At 34.0% G+C, this 15,992-nt stretch overlaps 1 protein-coding gene across 2 annotated transcripts in view; it reads left to right on the top strand.

Moving 5' to 3' along the window:
• Window positions 1-1,299: 1,299 nt before the first annotated feature.
• LOC113110649 (interleukin-17 receptor D-like) overlaps window positions 1,300-15,992 on the top strand; it is a 56,472-nt gene continuing 41,779 nt past the window's right edge. The window contains exon 1 of one of the 2 annotated variants that reach the window (XM_026274775.1): window positions 1,300-1,471. In XM_026274775.1, coding sequence (XP_026130560.1) covers window positions 1,358-1,471 — 114 coding nt within the window. In that variant the 5' untranslated portion in view covers window positions 1,300-1,357. The remainder of the gene's footprint in view (window positions 1,472-15,992) is intronic. The other variant, XM_026274774.1, reaches the window with a different exon arrangement.

Genomic DNA, 15,992 nt, shown 5'->3' with positions numbered 1-15,992 from the left:
CATACTAGTAACAGATCATTCAAAATTCACTAATGCATCAATAATCCACTATTCCTTATGATTATACACTCATCTGACATACTTCAGATGTCATAACAGGGTGTGAATCTCTCATATGAGGTCTGTCATGTTTTGCAACCTGAAATTAAATGCCAGTGAAATGGTACAAATGAACATGGCTTAATAATGAACTTTGGAACAATCTTGTACGTGTTCAGAATAGCAAACTATCATACTACTTATACTATAGGCTATGTACTGCATCCATAATGGAAATAATTTTATGTATAAAGACGCAAGATGATCTATCTCACTTATGGATGAAATATGCAACATTATGTGACAACATGTAGGACATTCATGAACTATATTTAAATACAAATCACAGAACATTTTTATGCATATACTGCAAAAGGGGTATTTTATTATGTGATATCAGACACAATAAACACAATAAAGCATGCAACATATTGATTACTGTGAACATGTGCACGGTTTCACATTTGGGACCCTGGAGCACAGATATATTTGTAGCAACAGCAACAACACATTGTATGCAAAATTATTGTTTTTTTTTAATGGCAAAAATCTTTTGGATATTAAGTAAAGATTATGTTCCATGAATATATTTTGTAAATTTCTTACAGTAAATATATCAAAACCTAATTTTTGATCAGTAATATGCATGGCTGAGAACTTAATTTAGACAAATTTAAGAGTGATTTTCTCAATATTTAGATATTTTGGCACCCGCAGATTCCAGATTTTCAAATAGTTGTATCTCAGCCAAATATTGTCCTCCTAACAAACCATACATCAATGGAAAGTTTTAGATTTCACATACTGAACCTTATGACTGGTTTTGTGGTCCAGGGACACATACTATTTTCTAAAGGCAATAAACAGCATTTTAAACCAGATTTTCTGACAGGGATGTATTTTTATTCTCTAGTTCTTGGCACAAAAAATATTAAAACGTGTGTTTTTTATACTATGATGCATAAATGTATTTTTGCATTTACTCTTTAAAAATTATTTAGCTAATTAAACAGGTGACATAATGAGATGTGAAACATAAACCAAACACAGTAAGTGCAATTAAGTGCCTTTAATTATATACATTTTATTAAAATGATGAATAAACTTTTATTGCATGATTTCTGTGATATTCTTCTTTACGGCTAGTATATACAGCCTGCCAGATCAGGCGCGCGCACTGTTTGCATCCTACAGGAACCTTAGGATTGGCGCGCGCGCACACACAAACACACACAGCTCCACCTCTTGAGACTCCTTGCACCTCCTTCACTGTCGCTCGTGTTCATTCCCATCAGCGGAGCTTCATGGACGGACAGGAATGGCTGGGTCACGGAGACGCGTTCACTTTCTCACGGCTTTGTGCGTGTTCTTGTGCTGCAGCGCTCCGGTGAACGGAGGAAAGAGAGCGAACTCGGACAGATGCAAATACAAGGTAAAAAACACGCTCGAGCGAAATCTGTAAGACATTAGCGTGCAGTGTTTCTGACACGAGCTTTGCGAACAAGTTTAGTCATGTCACGTTATCGCAGAAGAACATTTAAAGCTCTCTTTTTTGCTTAAAACTTAAAAAAAAAACTTTTTTCTATGGTGAATTATTGAGCACCAGACTGTGTTTTAGCAATGTGTGGAGGTTAAAAGTATCCGACAGTAAGTATCTTTATCTGTAAGGCAGATTATGTGTGTTTATTTGGGTTTACACTCTTTAAAATAAAGTTCTGGAACCATGTCTTTAACATGGAGGCTACTTTTAGCTGGTTCAAGTCGGTTCATAAGTTACAATGTAACAAAAACCTTAACTGCTTTGTTTCTGGTCTGAGATGGTTAAGCTAAAACTAAAATAAAGGGGTTCAAACTTACCTTTCCCACATTTTAAATGATGTATTTCTTCTGAAAGCTGTCTATGTGTCGGTGGCTACAAAACAAAGAAACTTTTCTAATCTCTAAAGAACCTGAATCTTTATTTGTAAGAGTGCACCTGTATGATTCGAGCTGTGTGTTTGGAGTTAAAGTCTTGTGCAAACAGTGTTCATCCGGTCAGGAGCACTGAGCTTTGGGAAATGGTTTTATTAGTAGGTCAGATGTGAGAAAGAGTCTCGCAGTCGGGTCTTTTGTTGATCTATTGTTGCTGGAGGTGACCTGTTGATGCTTCTGTGAATGGAGTTGAATGGTGGTAGACTACAGATGGAAATTAAAAAAAGGCTGAACATGCAACAGCTTTTCATGTAATCATTCAGTTGAATTTCTATCCTTATGTTGGCATTATAAAGCAGGGATATTGAATTATGGTTATTTAAAGGGACAGTCTCTCAATAGTGGAAATGTAGTCATCGTTTATCCACCCTCAAGCTGTGGAACACAAAAGAAGATATTTTGAAGAATGTTGGCACCCAAACTGTTGACGGTAGCCATTGACTTCCATAGTATGGAAGTCTATGGGTACCGTCAGCTGTTTGGTGGAGGTTTAATATATGGCTTACATTTTTTTGATTTCCTAGACAGCCACATGACTGCTTTATTAATGCTTGACTGTTTCTTATCTTTTTATATGAGTATCTATTAAAAGATGATTCAGAGATGAATGTGGTCCTGTGGTGTTGGCAGTGTTTGTTTTGGGTTTTTCTTCCTGCTGACCCGTGTCTGGGTCGTCTGCTGATGACAGACAGGCTATTGACAGACAGATTGCCCCACAATCTCATTGTCTTGAAGGGACAGGACTGCTTTGAAGTCATTTCCTACAGGAAGTCAGTGAACTATTTGCTCTATTAAAATTCTTTGGCATTTCCTTTTAGGAAGCACAGTTTGCCTCCCTCCACTGCTACATCAAAGCCGTCCTGTTGAGAGAAACACTTCAGGTGTGAATGAATTGTGTGTTCTTGCACTTTTTCTTCTGCGCTGACAGCTGGGCTGAGACATAGTTGAACTACTTACTTTTTATAGATAACAGACAGTGTGTCTTCATTAATGAAAGCTGGTTTTTGTGAGATTCTTTTCAAATGCATTTTTGTTGTGCATAATACAATTGTGCATTATTGCTATTTTGAGATTGTAAAATTACTGAAAAAAATACTTTTTTACCATTGCTTAGACTTTGGTTTTGTAGTTTCAAATCACTAGTAATAAACTTTGGTGCATAATCTGTTCTGTCATGGATGTAAATGATGCCTAAAATTATGAGTCAATCTAATTCTTTTTGTAGTGTTTTTCACAATACACGTTTCAAAGCGACTTTTCATGCAGAAATCCATGATGTTTATGTTGAGAATATCTTAATGCCTTTATAATTCAATGTAGCATATTATAGTTGGGCAACAATGTAGTATTTAAACGATACCATGATACAAGCAAAGTATAAAATTGGTGGAAAAAAATCTGGATTTGAGTCAATAAGCAGTCACCTAGAAATGTGTTTACTTTGAGCAAAAGCCACACACATTTTCAGAAAACAAAATAGATTTTTTTTTCAAGAATGTAGTTGCATGTTTTCTCAGTTTTTTTTTTATTATTGCATTTTTTGTAAAATTTTATATGTAAAGACATTTTTATACACATGATTTTATAATGAGGTTGTGCTTTTGTTAGTTTTTTTGTTCTTTAAAGCACTTTTAGGCTCTTTAAGGCCTGCCTGCTGTATTTGTGTCTTGAGATGCAAGCTTTTACTTTTCAGTGCAAACCTTGACTTGGGTCAAAAACCATGCACATTTTGAAACTGAAAATTTAATTGTTTGTGATGTATATCGTATTGGGTAAAGAATGTTTTATTTTGCAATGCATTACTGCTTTTTTTGTCAGTTTTCATAAATGCATCATTCATTCAGTGCAATCAGACATAAAGTGGACATGGGTCGGTAAGCAGTCAAGCAGGCAAACACCACTCACAACAATGTATTATTTTTATGATGCATGCATGCAAAATCATTTAGTTTTTCTCTTTTAAGAAAATGTAATCGTTTGTCACATTTTGTGTGAGTAGAGAGTTTTTTTGACACTTTTTTTTACTTTGCATCATTGCATTTGTGTCAGTTCTCATATGCAAAGACAACAAATAAACCCCAAAACTAGTGTTTAATTTTTAGATGCAAAAAAAGTGCTAGTTTGTGTTGCATGTTGTCTCTAGACTTTTATACTTTCTGTGTTTGCTATGTTTCCTGTTTTTGACTGCACAGCTCAGGTCAAGTCTCAGGAAAAACAAAGGTGGATATTTAAATTGGCCTCTGAGCTTTGTTGGGCTTCAGCCGAGGCTCAATTGGTTCTCCGATGGGGGCCTTTTGGACTGGGATTAAAGTGGTTGCTCTCTCCGGAAGTCCCAGGCCTCTCGGCTCAATAGCATCCTGCCTTTGGCTTTCCATCGAGCTCTGTGAGAAATCCCGCTGCCAGGGCATCGTAGGGAGTCGTTGAAATGAGCCTAACTTTCCTTCTCAGAGACTGACCTCAAGTCCCGTATCTCTGTTTAAGAAATGAAGGAATTCATTACGGAACGGATATTACCGGCTGTGTAATCGGTTTAACAAAAGTCTCGTCCCCGTCCATCTGGTTAAGTTATGCTCTCTGAAAATGATGGCAGCCAAGCCTCACAAACATTAGCAAGCATTTCGAAATTGTTTCCAGCAAGAGCAAGGGTTTCTGGGGGTGCGATTAGCATCAGGGGAGACCGTGTTCTTCATGCGTAAACCTCATTTGTGCTTTTAAGGGAATTGAGGGCCTTGATTAATATTCAACTTTGTAGAGCTCTCTTTTCCTTGGGCGCTCAAGTAAATGTTTTGCAGAGAGTGTTTTTAATCGTTCCCTAAAGATCTTTATAGCAACAGTCCACCAAAAAACATCTCTTTGTTTACTCGAACCATCATGTGGTTCCAAACTAGTTTGATTATTATGAATATCATTGGCTGTTGACAAATTGCGTTTATAAAGTCTTTTATGCATAATGCATAAATGTAAACCGGCTGTATTTTATGAAAAACAAAACGACATATTAAAGCTGCAGTAGGTAACTTTTGTAAATATATATTTTTTACATATTTGTTAAACCTGTCATTATGTCCTGACAGTAGAATATGAGACAGATAATCTGTGAATAAATCAAGCTCCTCTGGCTCCTCCCAGTGTCCTATTGCCATTTGCAGAAATCCATCACTCCCGGTAACAAACAACCAATCAGAGCTGCGGTCCGTAACTTTGTTTGTGTTCAAAATGTAGAAAAATGTAAATAATAAGCGAGTACACCATGAATCCATTTTCCAAACCGTGTTTTTAGCCTGTCCTGAATCACTAGGGTGCACCTATAATAAGTGTTTATATCAGGACTATTTTAGATTGTTTCGGGGGTACCGCGGCGGAGTAACCCAGTACCTTTGTGATTCTTCATAGACATAAACAGAGAGAAGTAGTTCCGGCTACGATGTTCTTCCGCAAGACGCAAGCAGTTCTGTTTATTAACCGCTAGAGCGACAAAAGTTACCGACTGCAGCTTTAAGCAAAATAAAAAATAATAAAAAAATTGTAACAAATAAACAAATAAAATGTTATTTATTTATTTTTTTTTTCAAAAGTTGCAAATGTCTACTTGAAAATTTAATTTTAAATTCAATGTGTAATAAAATTTACTAGACCAGTTTTTTCAGCCTACAGTAAAAGTGCATGTCTTTACTCAGTATAACTAGTCCATACATCTTGTGCACTGGAAATTCCAGGTCCTCTGAAGTCATATGATGCATATGAACAAAAACAGATAGAAATCAATAATATTTCTAGCCACTATAGCTCTAAAATCTCATTCGCAGTTGCTGCGTCACATTTTGATCATGTTAAAAAAAGTGTAAAAAAACACATATCGGTAGACCACTATAGTTACCAGTAGCCACTGTCTTCAATAGTATGGAAAAAATACTGTGGAAGTCAACGGATACCAGTTGGGTTCCCAACATTCTTCCAAAAATCTTCTTCTGTGCTCAATAGAAGAGAGAAAAGAAAGAAAGAAAATTCTACTCAAATTTATTTTTGGTCGACTATTGCATTCATATAAAACGGAAGCAGTTGAATTAGGACTATGCAAAAAATCGAATGTGATTATCATGCACATCTCATCCGTAAAGACGCTCCTGTAATTAGAAGTATATCCCCAGCACGTGCGTTCAGATCAGGGTTGCCAGGTTTTAACAACAAATCCTGCCCAGTTGTTTCTCAAAACTAGTCCAAAACTAGCCCAATCAAGTTATACGGGAGGTTCCCCGATAAAAATTGCTTCCCGGGGTTAAAATATACGTTTTTTAGCAGGGTTGCCTTGGTTAAATTCGCATTTTAGGGGCTAAATATCACGTTATTGGTATTGGGGTTGCTTCAAACCACGGACATGAAAAACAACCGCAGACTTGGCAACACTGGTTCAGGTCGAGCAGCAGTTGCTACACAGAGCCGTAGTCTACCGACAACTAACACAAAATCGTTTCCGAAATCGACAAAGAATCGCCCGCGATTTTAACACCGATTTTATGTAGATTGTGAGTGAATTACGGCTCGGTGTAGTAAACGCCTGTAAGTTGCCAAGTCTGTGGTTGTTTTTCATTTTGACAACTAATCTAGATCAGACCTGATTTTCAGGGCAGAAATCCCAGATTCAGTCTAATGTATAGGTCAAATAAAACAAAAGCATAACGGCCGATGTTTTACTGCGTCCCCTGACAGACACAAGCAGAATCCCAGCCAAGTCCTTCCTTTATTATAGCGGTTCAGGGATCTAATGCAAAACCTTGAGTGCATATATGGGCCTTTTTCCAGTTCTGTGTGTGTTTCTCAAAAGAGCCCTCACACTTCGGTTCCTTGTTCTCGTAACATCTGGTTGAGGATGAATGATGGGGAAGGGGGTGTGTTTCATGCGCTCACGGTGTGGAGAGAGAATGAAAGGGTTATTCCTGTGCCATCTTAAGGGTGCATTGAAAACCATCCAAGCAGCTCGTCCCCTTGCAGGCTGTGTCCTGTGCTGCGGTGGGAAAATCTCTGGTTGGCTGGCTCTGAATCAGCCCGGTTCGCTGAACTGCTTTGAATTCTGGGACAGAGGTCTTTCAGCGGCGAGACTTCTTTTGACTGGACGAGTGCTCCTGCCGCTCGCTTTGAATGGCAAGATGTTGCTGGTCAACCTGGGTGTGTTAAAAGTGAATTAAGTTGGGACACTCAACTTCTTCTTAATCCTGTTAAAGCTAGCGGTCTAAAGGTGATCAGGGCTACTTTTGTTTTGGACAGTTTGACATCTTACGTTCTTACATATCACTATGAATTTTATCAATCAGTCAGTCTGACAGTAAATTAAACAATCAATCAAGCAATCAAGTAATCAATCATAAATGAGTCAATAAATCAGTCAAAAATGGTTATGTTATTAATATGTACTTTTGTAATGTCAACATCAATATTAAAATTATTTGCATATATATATTAGTATATATGATGATTTATTTATTATGCATAATTATTTATGCATAATAAATTATAAGTGTATTTAATAAGATGACTAATTTATTGTTTTAATTAATGTTATTAGAAATGTTTATTTATTTGTTATTTTCATTTATTATTATTTCATATATGTGTTTATGTGTGTATGGGTGTCTGTGTTAAATAAAAAATAATCCCCAAAATTAAACATTTTCATTGTCGATTACGTCGACGTGCGTGCAACGCGTCACACTGTTTACATCTCGCGTAATGGCATACTGGGAATGGGGAAAGTTGCTTTCTATCACAAAAACAGAGACCACTGTTATCAAAAGTTTGGAAATACTTCAAACAGAGGCCAAATAAAATGGCCATTTGTTCCCTTTGAAAAACCGATATGGTGTACCACGGCAGCACAACTGCGATGCGCGAGCACCTCAGAGGAAAACATCCTGCCGCACTCCGGTGTTACGGTTTAACTGGTTACCGTGTTTTTCTTCGGACCAACTTCCTGGTTCAGGTCTCTGCTGCAGATGTGATGGAACGACCGCAGCAGATTCGGCGATTCTAAAAGCACAAACTGATGTGATATTATTAAGTGTCTAATAAACGCAGACTTGCTCATTCCATGATTCTGATATTCTTGTAAAGATTACAAGTTATTGGTATGATCACCCGTAGCAGCTGAAGTAAGGATTAAATAAAAAATAAAGAAAGCCTGTGTTGGCGCGGGTTTCGAACACGCGTTAGGGGTGTTCACATATCGCGCCATAAAAACGCGAGTTGCGCCGCTTTCTCCTTCTTTCCAAAGTGCTCGGGCAGTTGCGCCCCAGGGATGTCTGCCGTTGCAAAGCAACCATGCCGTGCTCTCTCCCTGAAGACGCCGAAATTTCAGCAAAGGAAAAAAGGATTTGCAGCTCTAAAATCGCTTGCAGTAGCTCTGCTACTAAATTTATTTCAAAATGGCAATCCATATACAACTATGATCAGCTGTTCCTTCATCTTGGCTGAGCTTTCAACGTTGTTACGGGAAAGGATGAAGCTGATTGGTTGGTTCTTGTCACATGACACGCGGTGCGCTTGCGGCATTCTGAAAAGTTGAGATGTTTTTAACTTGATGTGGTGTGGACGCGCCTGTTTTTGCGACCGCATCGCTTCCATTATGAGCGCGCCTACATTGGAAATAATGAACTTGAGCGCGCAACAGACGTGATATGTGAACGGCCCCTTAAAAGACAGCGTGCCGCGAGACAACAGTTACAAACCACCGAGCTACCCCGAATCAGCTCTAGATCTCTGGAAACCATGCTAAACCATAGCAGAACCCTGACTACATTTTATGATTTGTGATGCTAAAGAACATTTCATGACGTCTCAGACAACTGTAAATGTATGGCTACTGTGGTTTAATTATAAGCACAATCATACTCAAATTTACCATAGTAAAATAATTTTCTTTGCCTCTTTATTTTTTTATACTGTAAAAACATAAACCACAATAGTTGAAAATGAATAAAGGTTGAAATATTATATTAGAAGTTGTACTTATATTTTTTGTAAAGTTATCCAGAGGATTCATTTGCTAATCAAAAAAGAACATTAGATTAATTATTTATTGTAATAAAAATCATCGTTAGAGTAGTCGACTAATCGAAAAAATAATCGTTAGATTAGTCGACAGAAAAAATGATCGTTAGTTGCAGCTAATTTCATTGTATATGCTTATTTGATAAATTATACAAAATTATGATTTTTTTATAATGAACGTCAGTGCTTTAAAAACTAGATTGTTACTTTCATTATTTTATTTATATATTTGTGTAATTATTAAAATGCATAATATATATAAAAAATACTAATTATAAAAATATTTATGAATATACTAATGTGGATATATTCTTTATAGCTTTTCTCTAGCATTTCTGTCCACTTCTATTCAGAATCATGCATGAAACTGTTAAATGCAGAAAATGAACCATGCAAAACATGATTATTCGTAATATGGCTATAAAATGTCTCCTAAACCTAATGCAGAACAAATCTGAACATTTATTTATGCTATTTGAGCTGGCGCTTTAACCTCGGAGAGTTGGCGATGCTGTGGCGAGCCGAGGGCTGTAACCCGAGTCTGTGATCTGTGGTCATTTACTCTCTCCCTGCCCCCCCACAGACTGAAGTCATTACAATCAATTAGCTGCTCTCTGCTCCGGCCTAATCAAGGATCTGGTAGAGAGCAGCTTCCTGCCTGTAGGTTTCAGGCAATGATTTGAGATTATACAGTGTGTGTCGTCTGCAGGCTGAAGCATGCTCTGGGGTGGAGGCGGGCGTCTTGATGTTGCCAGTTTGTGGGTGCTTGATCAAAACCACAGCTTTGTATTTGTTATCGTTGATCTTTTTTTTTGTGTGTCTGTAATGAAGTCCAATGAAGTTGAAGTAAAGGACATTAGGTTGAAACAAATATTAGATTCCGAGTCCCTATTGCACTTTTTCACTTCATGTACACTGCTATTTTCATGCTGCAATGCATTAAGAGAATCATTCCTCAAGGAACCATTCACAGAATTCCAAAATAAACTTTTAACACATGATAGAACCTTTTATTTCATTAAAAAGTTCCATGGATGTTAAATGGAATCCTTTATATTTTGAGGTGCTTGATTCACTAGTGTATGTTGCTCCAAAGAGTCAGAAAGTTTGTAGTCTTTAAAAATATATATTTTACCCTTAGCAGACATGAAATAGGTTGTAAACAATTTGATTTTGACTGAATTATTCTACTTAAGTAGGATAAGTAAGAGTTCATGCACAGATTTATTTCAAAAAGCGAAAGGTATAAAATGAATGCACAGTTCATAGGCTAGTTTTTCTGTGTATTCTTTAATCAAAATGCATTCAATTAAAGGTTATTTGACTCTAAGAACAATTTAATTTTTAATTTTTATTTAAATTTTTATTTTTTTTATTATGCATGTAAATATTTTATAAAAATGAATGCATAAAAAAAAAAATATATATATATATATATATATATATATATATATATATATATATATATTTATATTTATATTATCTAGTTAATACATATATATATATATATATATATATATATATATGCATTATGCATGTAAATATTTTATAAAAATGAATGCATAATTTATATATATATATATATATATATATATATATATGTATATATGTGTGTGTGTGTGTGTGTGTGTATATATATAAACTACTAGATAATATAAAAAATAATATATATATATATATATATATATATATATATATATATATATATATATATATATATATATATATATATATATATATATATATATATATATATATTAACTAGATAATAGAAGGAAAAAAATATATAAAAGTATATATATATATATATATATATATATATATATATATATATATATATATATATATATATATATATATATATATATTTCTTTTTTTTCTATTATCTAGTAATTATTTAATTAATATATATATTTATTTCATGTAATTATTTAGTAACATTTAATAAATTTAAATAGATAAAACAACTTAATGAAATGATATTTATAAAATTCTATAGAATTTTTTTAGTTTATATATGTTATATAACTAATTAATATTAATGAAAAAATATATGTAAAATATATTTTCTATATATATGAAATGATAGAGTTATCCTACTACGAATGCATTAAGTTCTCATGTTTTGTAAAGAGCTAAAGGCACAAGCAGTGTAATGGGTCTGGAGCAGCTCGAAGTGTTTGGGCTCTGGTGACTCTCAAAGGCAGCTTCATTATAAGGGCCCTGCGCCTGAGGTTGAAGGGTTAATCAGCATGTGTTCAGCTCTCTTGTGTCTCATCCGTCCTTCTTGGCATCGCCTCTGTGTTTTCCATTAGAGCGAGATGATCTTCTCTTCTCTTCCTCTTCTTCATGGTCGTGTGTTTCTGGAAGGCCGTGGGCAGCGGTGCATTCTTAACTCACGAAACCCAAAACTTCAGATCCCACAAGCCCTCTGTCCTCCCGTCAAGAGGTGCGTTGTTTGTGAATGTCATCCGGCGGCTCATTCTTGGCCGTGTCTTTTTCTCGGTGTTTGTTCTCGCAGGGCGGACGCACAGGGACTGTTTTATCAGCTCCAACTATTAATCCAGGCTATAGAAGTGTAAATGAAAGGGCTTTTTTGAGGATAGTTTTCTCTTCTGAAAGCGTGTCTAGACTCGTTTCAGGAGTTTCTGTCTGCTGTGTCTACATCCTTTATTTAGTAATGTGAATTTCAAATGATTATAAAAACAAGATGATAACAAAGGAGGAAGAATCCAGACAACAAAGATTTCTTAGGAGTTAAGGTGGATGTCTTGCTGACGTAAACATTTATGTGTGTGTGTGTGTGTGTGTGTGTGTGTGTGTGTGTGTGTGTGTGTGTGTGTGTGTGTGTGGGTGTGTGTTTTCTATAAGGATTCCCAAATTCTTTTGTCAGCCAAGCAACTTTGACCTAAAATGTTTACTCTAAGTACACCTGAGATTTTAAGTTAATATTTAAATAAATTACAATTAAGCACACTCGCTTGTTCACAGTACTCTTATGTTGGTTAATGGTCACGTGACATGGAGGTAAACAAAGATAATATTTAATCTTTTAAAAATATTTACAGTAAATATACAGTACAGACCAAAAGTTTGGAAACATTACTATTTTTTATGTTTTTGAAAGAAGTTTCTTCTGCTCATCAAGCCTGCATTTATTTGATCAAAAATACAGAAAAAAATAATAATATTGTGAAATATTATTACAATTTAAAATAATTGTTTTTAAATTTATTACACTTTAAATTATCATTTATTTCTTCACATGATCCTTTAGAAATCATTCTAATATGATGATTCATTATCAAAGTTGGAAACAGTTCTGCTGCTTAATATTTTTTTCAGAACATGTGATACTTTTTTAGGATACTTTGATGAATAATAATAAAAAAAAGAAGCTATGTTTTTAAAATATTAATATTTTGTAATAACAATATACACTACTGGTTAGTAATTTGGGGTCAGTCATTTTTTTTCTTTCTTTTTTTAATAAAATCAATACTTTTATTCAGCAAGGATGTGTTAAATTGATAAAAAGTGATAGTAAAGAAGATATATTATTAGAATATGTATTATTATAACTTTTTATTTATTTTTAATAAATGCAGTTCTTTTTAACCTTTTATTGATCAAATATATTCGACAGCAGAACTGTTTCCAACACTCATAATAAATCAGAATAGAATGATTTCTAAATGATCATGTGATCGACTGATGTTACATGTGACACTGAAGACTGGAGGAATGATGCTGAAAATTCAGCTTTGCATCACAGGAATAAATTATTTTTTTAAAGTATATTCAAATATAAAACTATTATTTTAAGTTGTAATAATATTTCTCAATATTACAGTTTTTTTAAATGCAGGCTTGATGAGCAGAAGAAACTTCTTTCAAAAACATTAAAAATAGTAATGTTTCCAAACCTTTGGTCTGTACTGTGTGTGTGTGTGTGTGTGTGTGTGTGTGTGTGTGTGTATATATATATATATATATATATATGTATGTATGTATATTTGTTTTATTTAAAAAAAATATATATTTTATATTATACTATTATAAATATTTTATGTTTAGTCTTAAGACAGTTAAGTTGTATAATAAAAGGATTTGTGTTCAAACTTGGGACTCTCAGAAACACAATAACAGCATGTTGTTTCTCATTAACAGGATGAACATTTATTCATTATGGTTGAGATTATTTCTATTTCACATTTAGTTTTGCTGCAGATATGAATCCAGCAGATGTTCGTGAAGCTTTGACCTTTGACCTCGTGTTGAAAGGCACTGAAGGTCAACCGTGCACAAGTTCAGAAATCAATTTATGATGGTTCCCAGGGTTCAGAGGTCAGATCTTCCCAGGTTCCCGGTGCACATGTTGGCCACTTTTCATGACTTCTGTCTTCAGACATTGGGGTTTTTTTTAATAAAAAAGGCTGGTCCTGGATCAGTGCATTGAGTTAAGCTCTACCTAGACACTTTAGGACTGGAAAACTCATCACTTGAGAGGAAGTTGAGCGTGATCTACATGAACTCTGAGACTAGTTAAAGCGTTCTTCACCCGTCCCGTGATAAATTCCCTACTAAAAGTGGCGATGTTTGCTCAAATGAGATCAAGAGAGCACCTCGACTGCGCTGTGTTTACGTAAATGAGCTGCTGAAGTTCCTCAGAGCACATGTAATGGCATATGGGAGCGTTTTTGTGACAGAAGGGGCTGGGAAGACAGGAAAGACATTAAGGAGAGCAGACCGAAGCCCTCCAGGGTTTGACTGAATGCCACAAAGGCCCTTCATCAGACGCTCCTCGCTGACTTGTTCATCCGGTTCCTCACGGGCTCAGAGACTCATGTTTTAGGTGCTTTATGGGAACAAATTCAGTGTTGCATGTAGTTCTGTTTGTTTGGCTTTTGTTTTGTTTGGAGCAGTCCTGTGTAAGACTGGAAATATTTGCATGTTAAAAAACAAAAAACAAATTTTGCCTACTATAACTATTGCTAAAAATTTATTGCTATATCTTTTGTAAAAAAAAAAAAAAAAAAAAAAAAAAATATATATATATATATATATATATATATATATATATATATATATATATATATATATATATATAGTGCATTTGCAAAAACAGATTTTTTTTTTCATTGTGCATTCCAATTAATCTCATTCAAACTGGGTTATTAAAAAATACATACTAAAAACCGCTAAATAATATAATAAAACACATTAAAAACATTATCTGTTTTTGCAAATGAATAAAAATATTTTATTTATATAATGAAAAAAATTATAAAAAAATTATGCATGTACATAAAACTAATTATTTGTATAAATAATAACAATTAATAATTATTAATTCATAAATAATCAAAATAAAATGTGCCCAGTGTAAGTACATATGTCAAAAGTTTGTAAAAAATAATAATAATAATAAATGAGTCTGTTATGCTTGCCAAGGCATAACATACAGTAAAAGCAGTTATATTATAAAATAAAATATGCAATTTAAAATAATAATTTTTTTAATAGAATATGATGTAAAAAGTAATTTATTCATGTGATGCAAAGCAGACTTTTCAAGCGTCATTACTCTTTTAGAAATCAAATGTGTCTGAGACATTTGTCTTATTTTGCCTTATTTTAAATTGATGTTGATTAAGCATCAGAATTGTTCATTGCATCCCTTGTTTTAGGATCTGCTTTAGTCGCTCTCATGTCTGAAGTTGCGTCTGAGCGTCAGGATGTTTGTAGCTGTGTTGCATTGCAGACTTGCTCTGATGACCATAATTACACAGATGAAGAAAGCTGATACCTGCTCATTAATGCCACATGATCACCGGCAGCTATGGGCCGGCAGCCGGAAAGAAACTCAATCTGTTTGTTTTTGATGTCAAGACATGTCGTTTGTATGCAAGTGAGTCTGATTCATGATTAATTTTTGTTATATTGCATGCTAAATATTGTAAATATGTTGACTCTCCCGTGGTAAACAGAGTTTCCTCAAGACAAACAAAGGCCTTTGCGAAGTCAAGCGTCTCATCACTGATTTGTTTTGTGTTTTTGGTGAGACATGAAAGTTGCATATAAAAGAGATTAATAACAACAGGACCCGATAGCAAACACAAAGTTGATTGTCCCAGAAAATGACTCTTTTTGGAATATGAAATTGGAGACACATGTTGAGGAAATGAGAAGCGTGTGTTTCGGGCTCCGCTCAGATCGACTGCGGTCAGATTTGTCAAATCAAATGCAAAAAGGTGCTCGCTTCCTCTGTTTGGACATTGGGGGAAGAGATTCCGCTGATTCAAGTGGTTTTGTCTAAAATGAGTTTTATAACTATATATATATAAAAAAATATATATATACAAAAAGAAATGTTATAAGCAAATGACAGTTCAATAAATCAATTAATCGATCATTCATCAATCTATATACATGTGTTTGTGTGTGTGTGTGTGTGTGTGTGTGTGTGTGTGTGTGTATATATATATATAATTTTTTTTTTTACTTTTTAATTAAATATACATTTGCAAATTGTTTAAATTTGTTAGATAATAGAAATTATATTGCAAATAAAAAACACACACATATATATATGTATATGTATGTGTATGTATGTGTATATATATATATATATATATATATATATATATATATATATATATATATATATATAAAATATTTGAAATTGTAATTTTGGTATTTAAAATAATGTAATTATTAGAAATAATTGCAGTTAAAATCAAAAATGGATTATTTTGATAATATGTTTGACATATTTACAAATTAATTAATATATAAAGATTACAATTATTTATAACTCTAAACATTTTGTGTGTGTGTGCATACATGCATATAAACATACACACATATATGTAGTTTTATTTGAGCTTAACATTGCAATAGAAATGTACACAATAATAGAAATCTAAACATGCTATCCA

This window comes from Carassius auratus, chromosome 11 (genome assembly GCF_003368295.1).
Source record: "Carassius auratus strain Wakin chromosome 11, ASM336829v1, whole genome shotgun sequence".
Classification (NCBI taxonomy): domain Eukaryota; kingdom Metazoa; phylum Chordata; class Actinopteri; order Cypriniformes; family Cyprinidae; genus Carassius; species Carassius auratus.
Note: the sequence above shows the minus strand (reverse complement) of the source record. Positions and strands in the feature narration are given on the sequence as shown.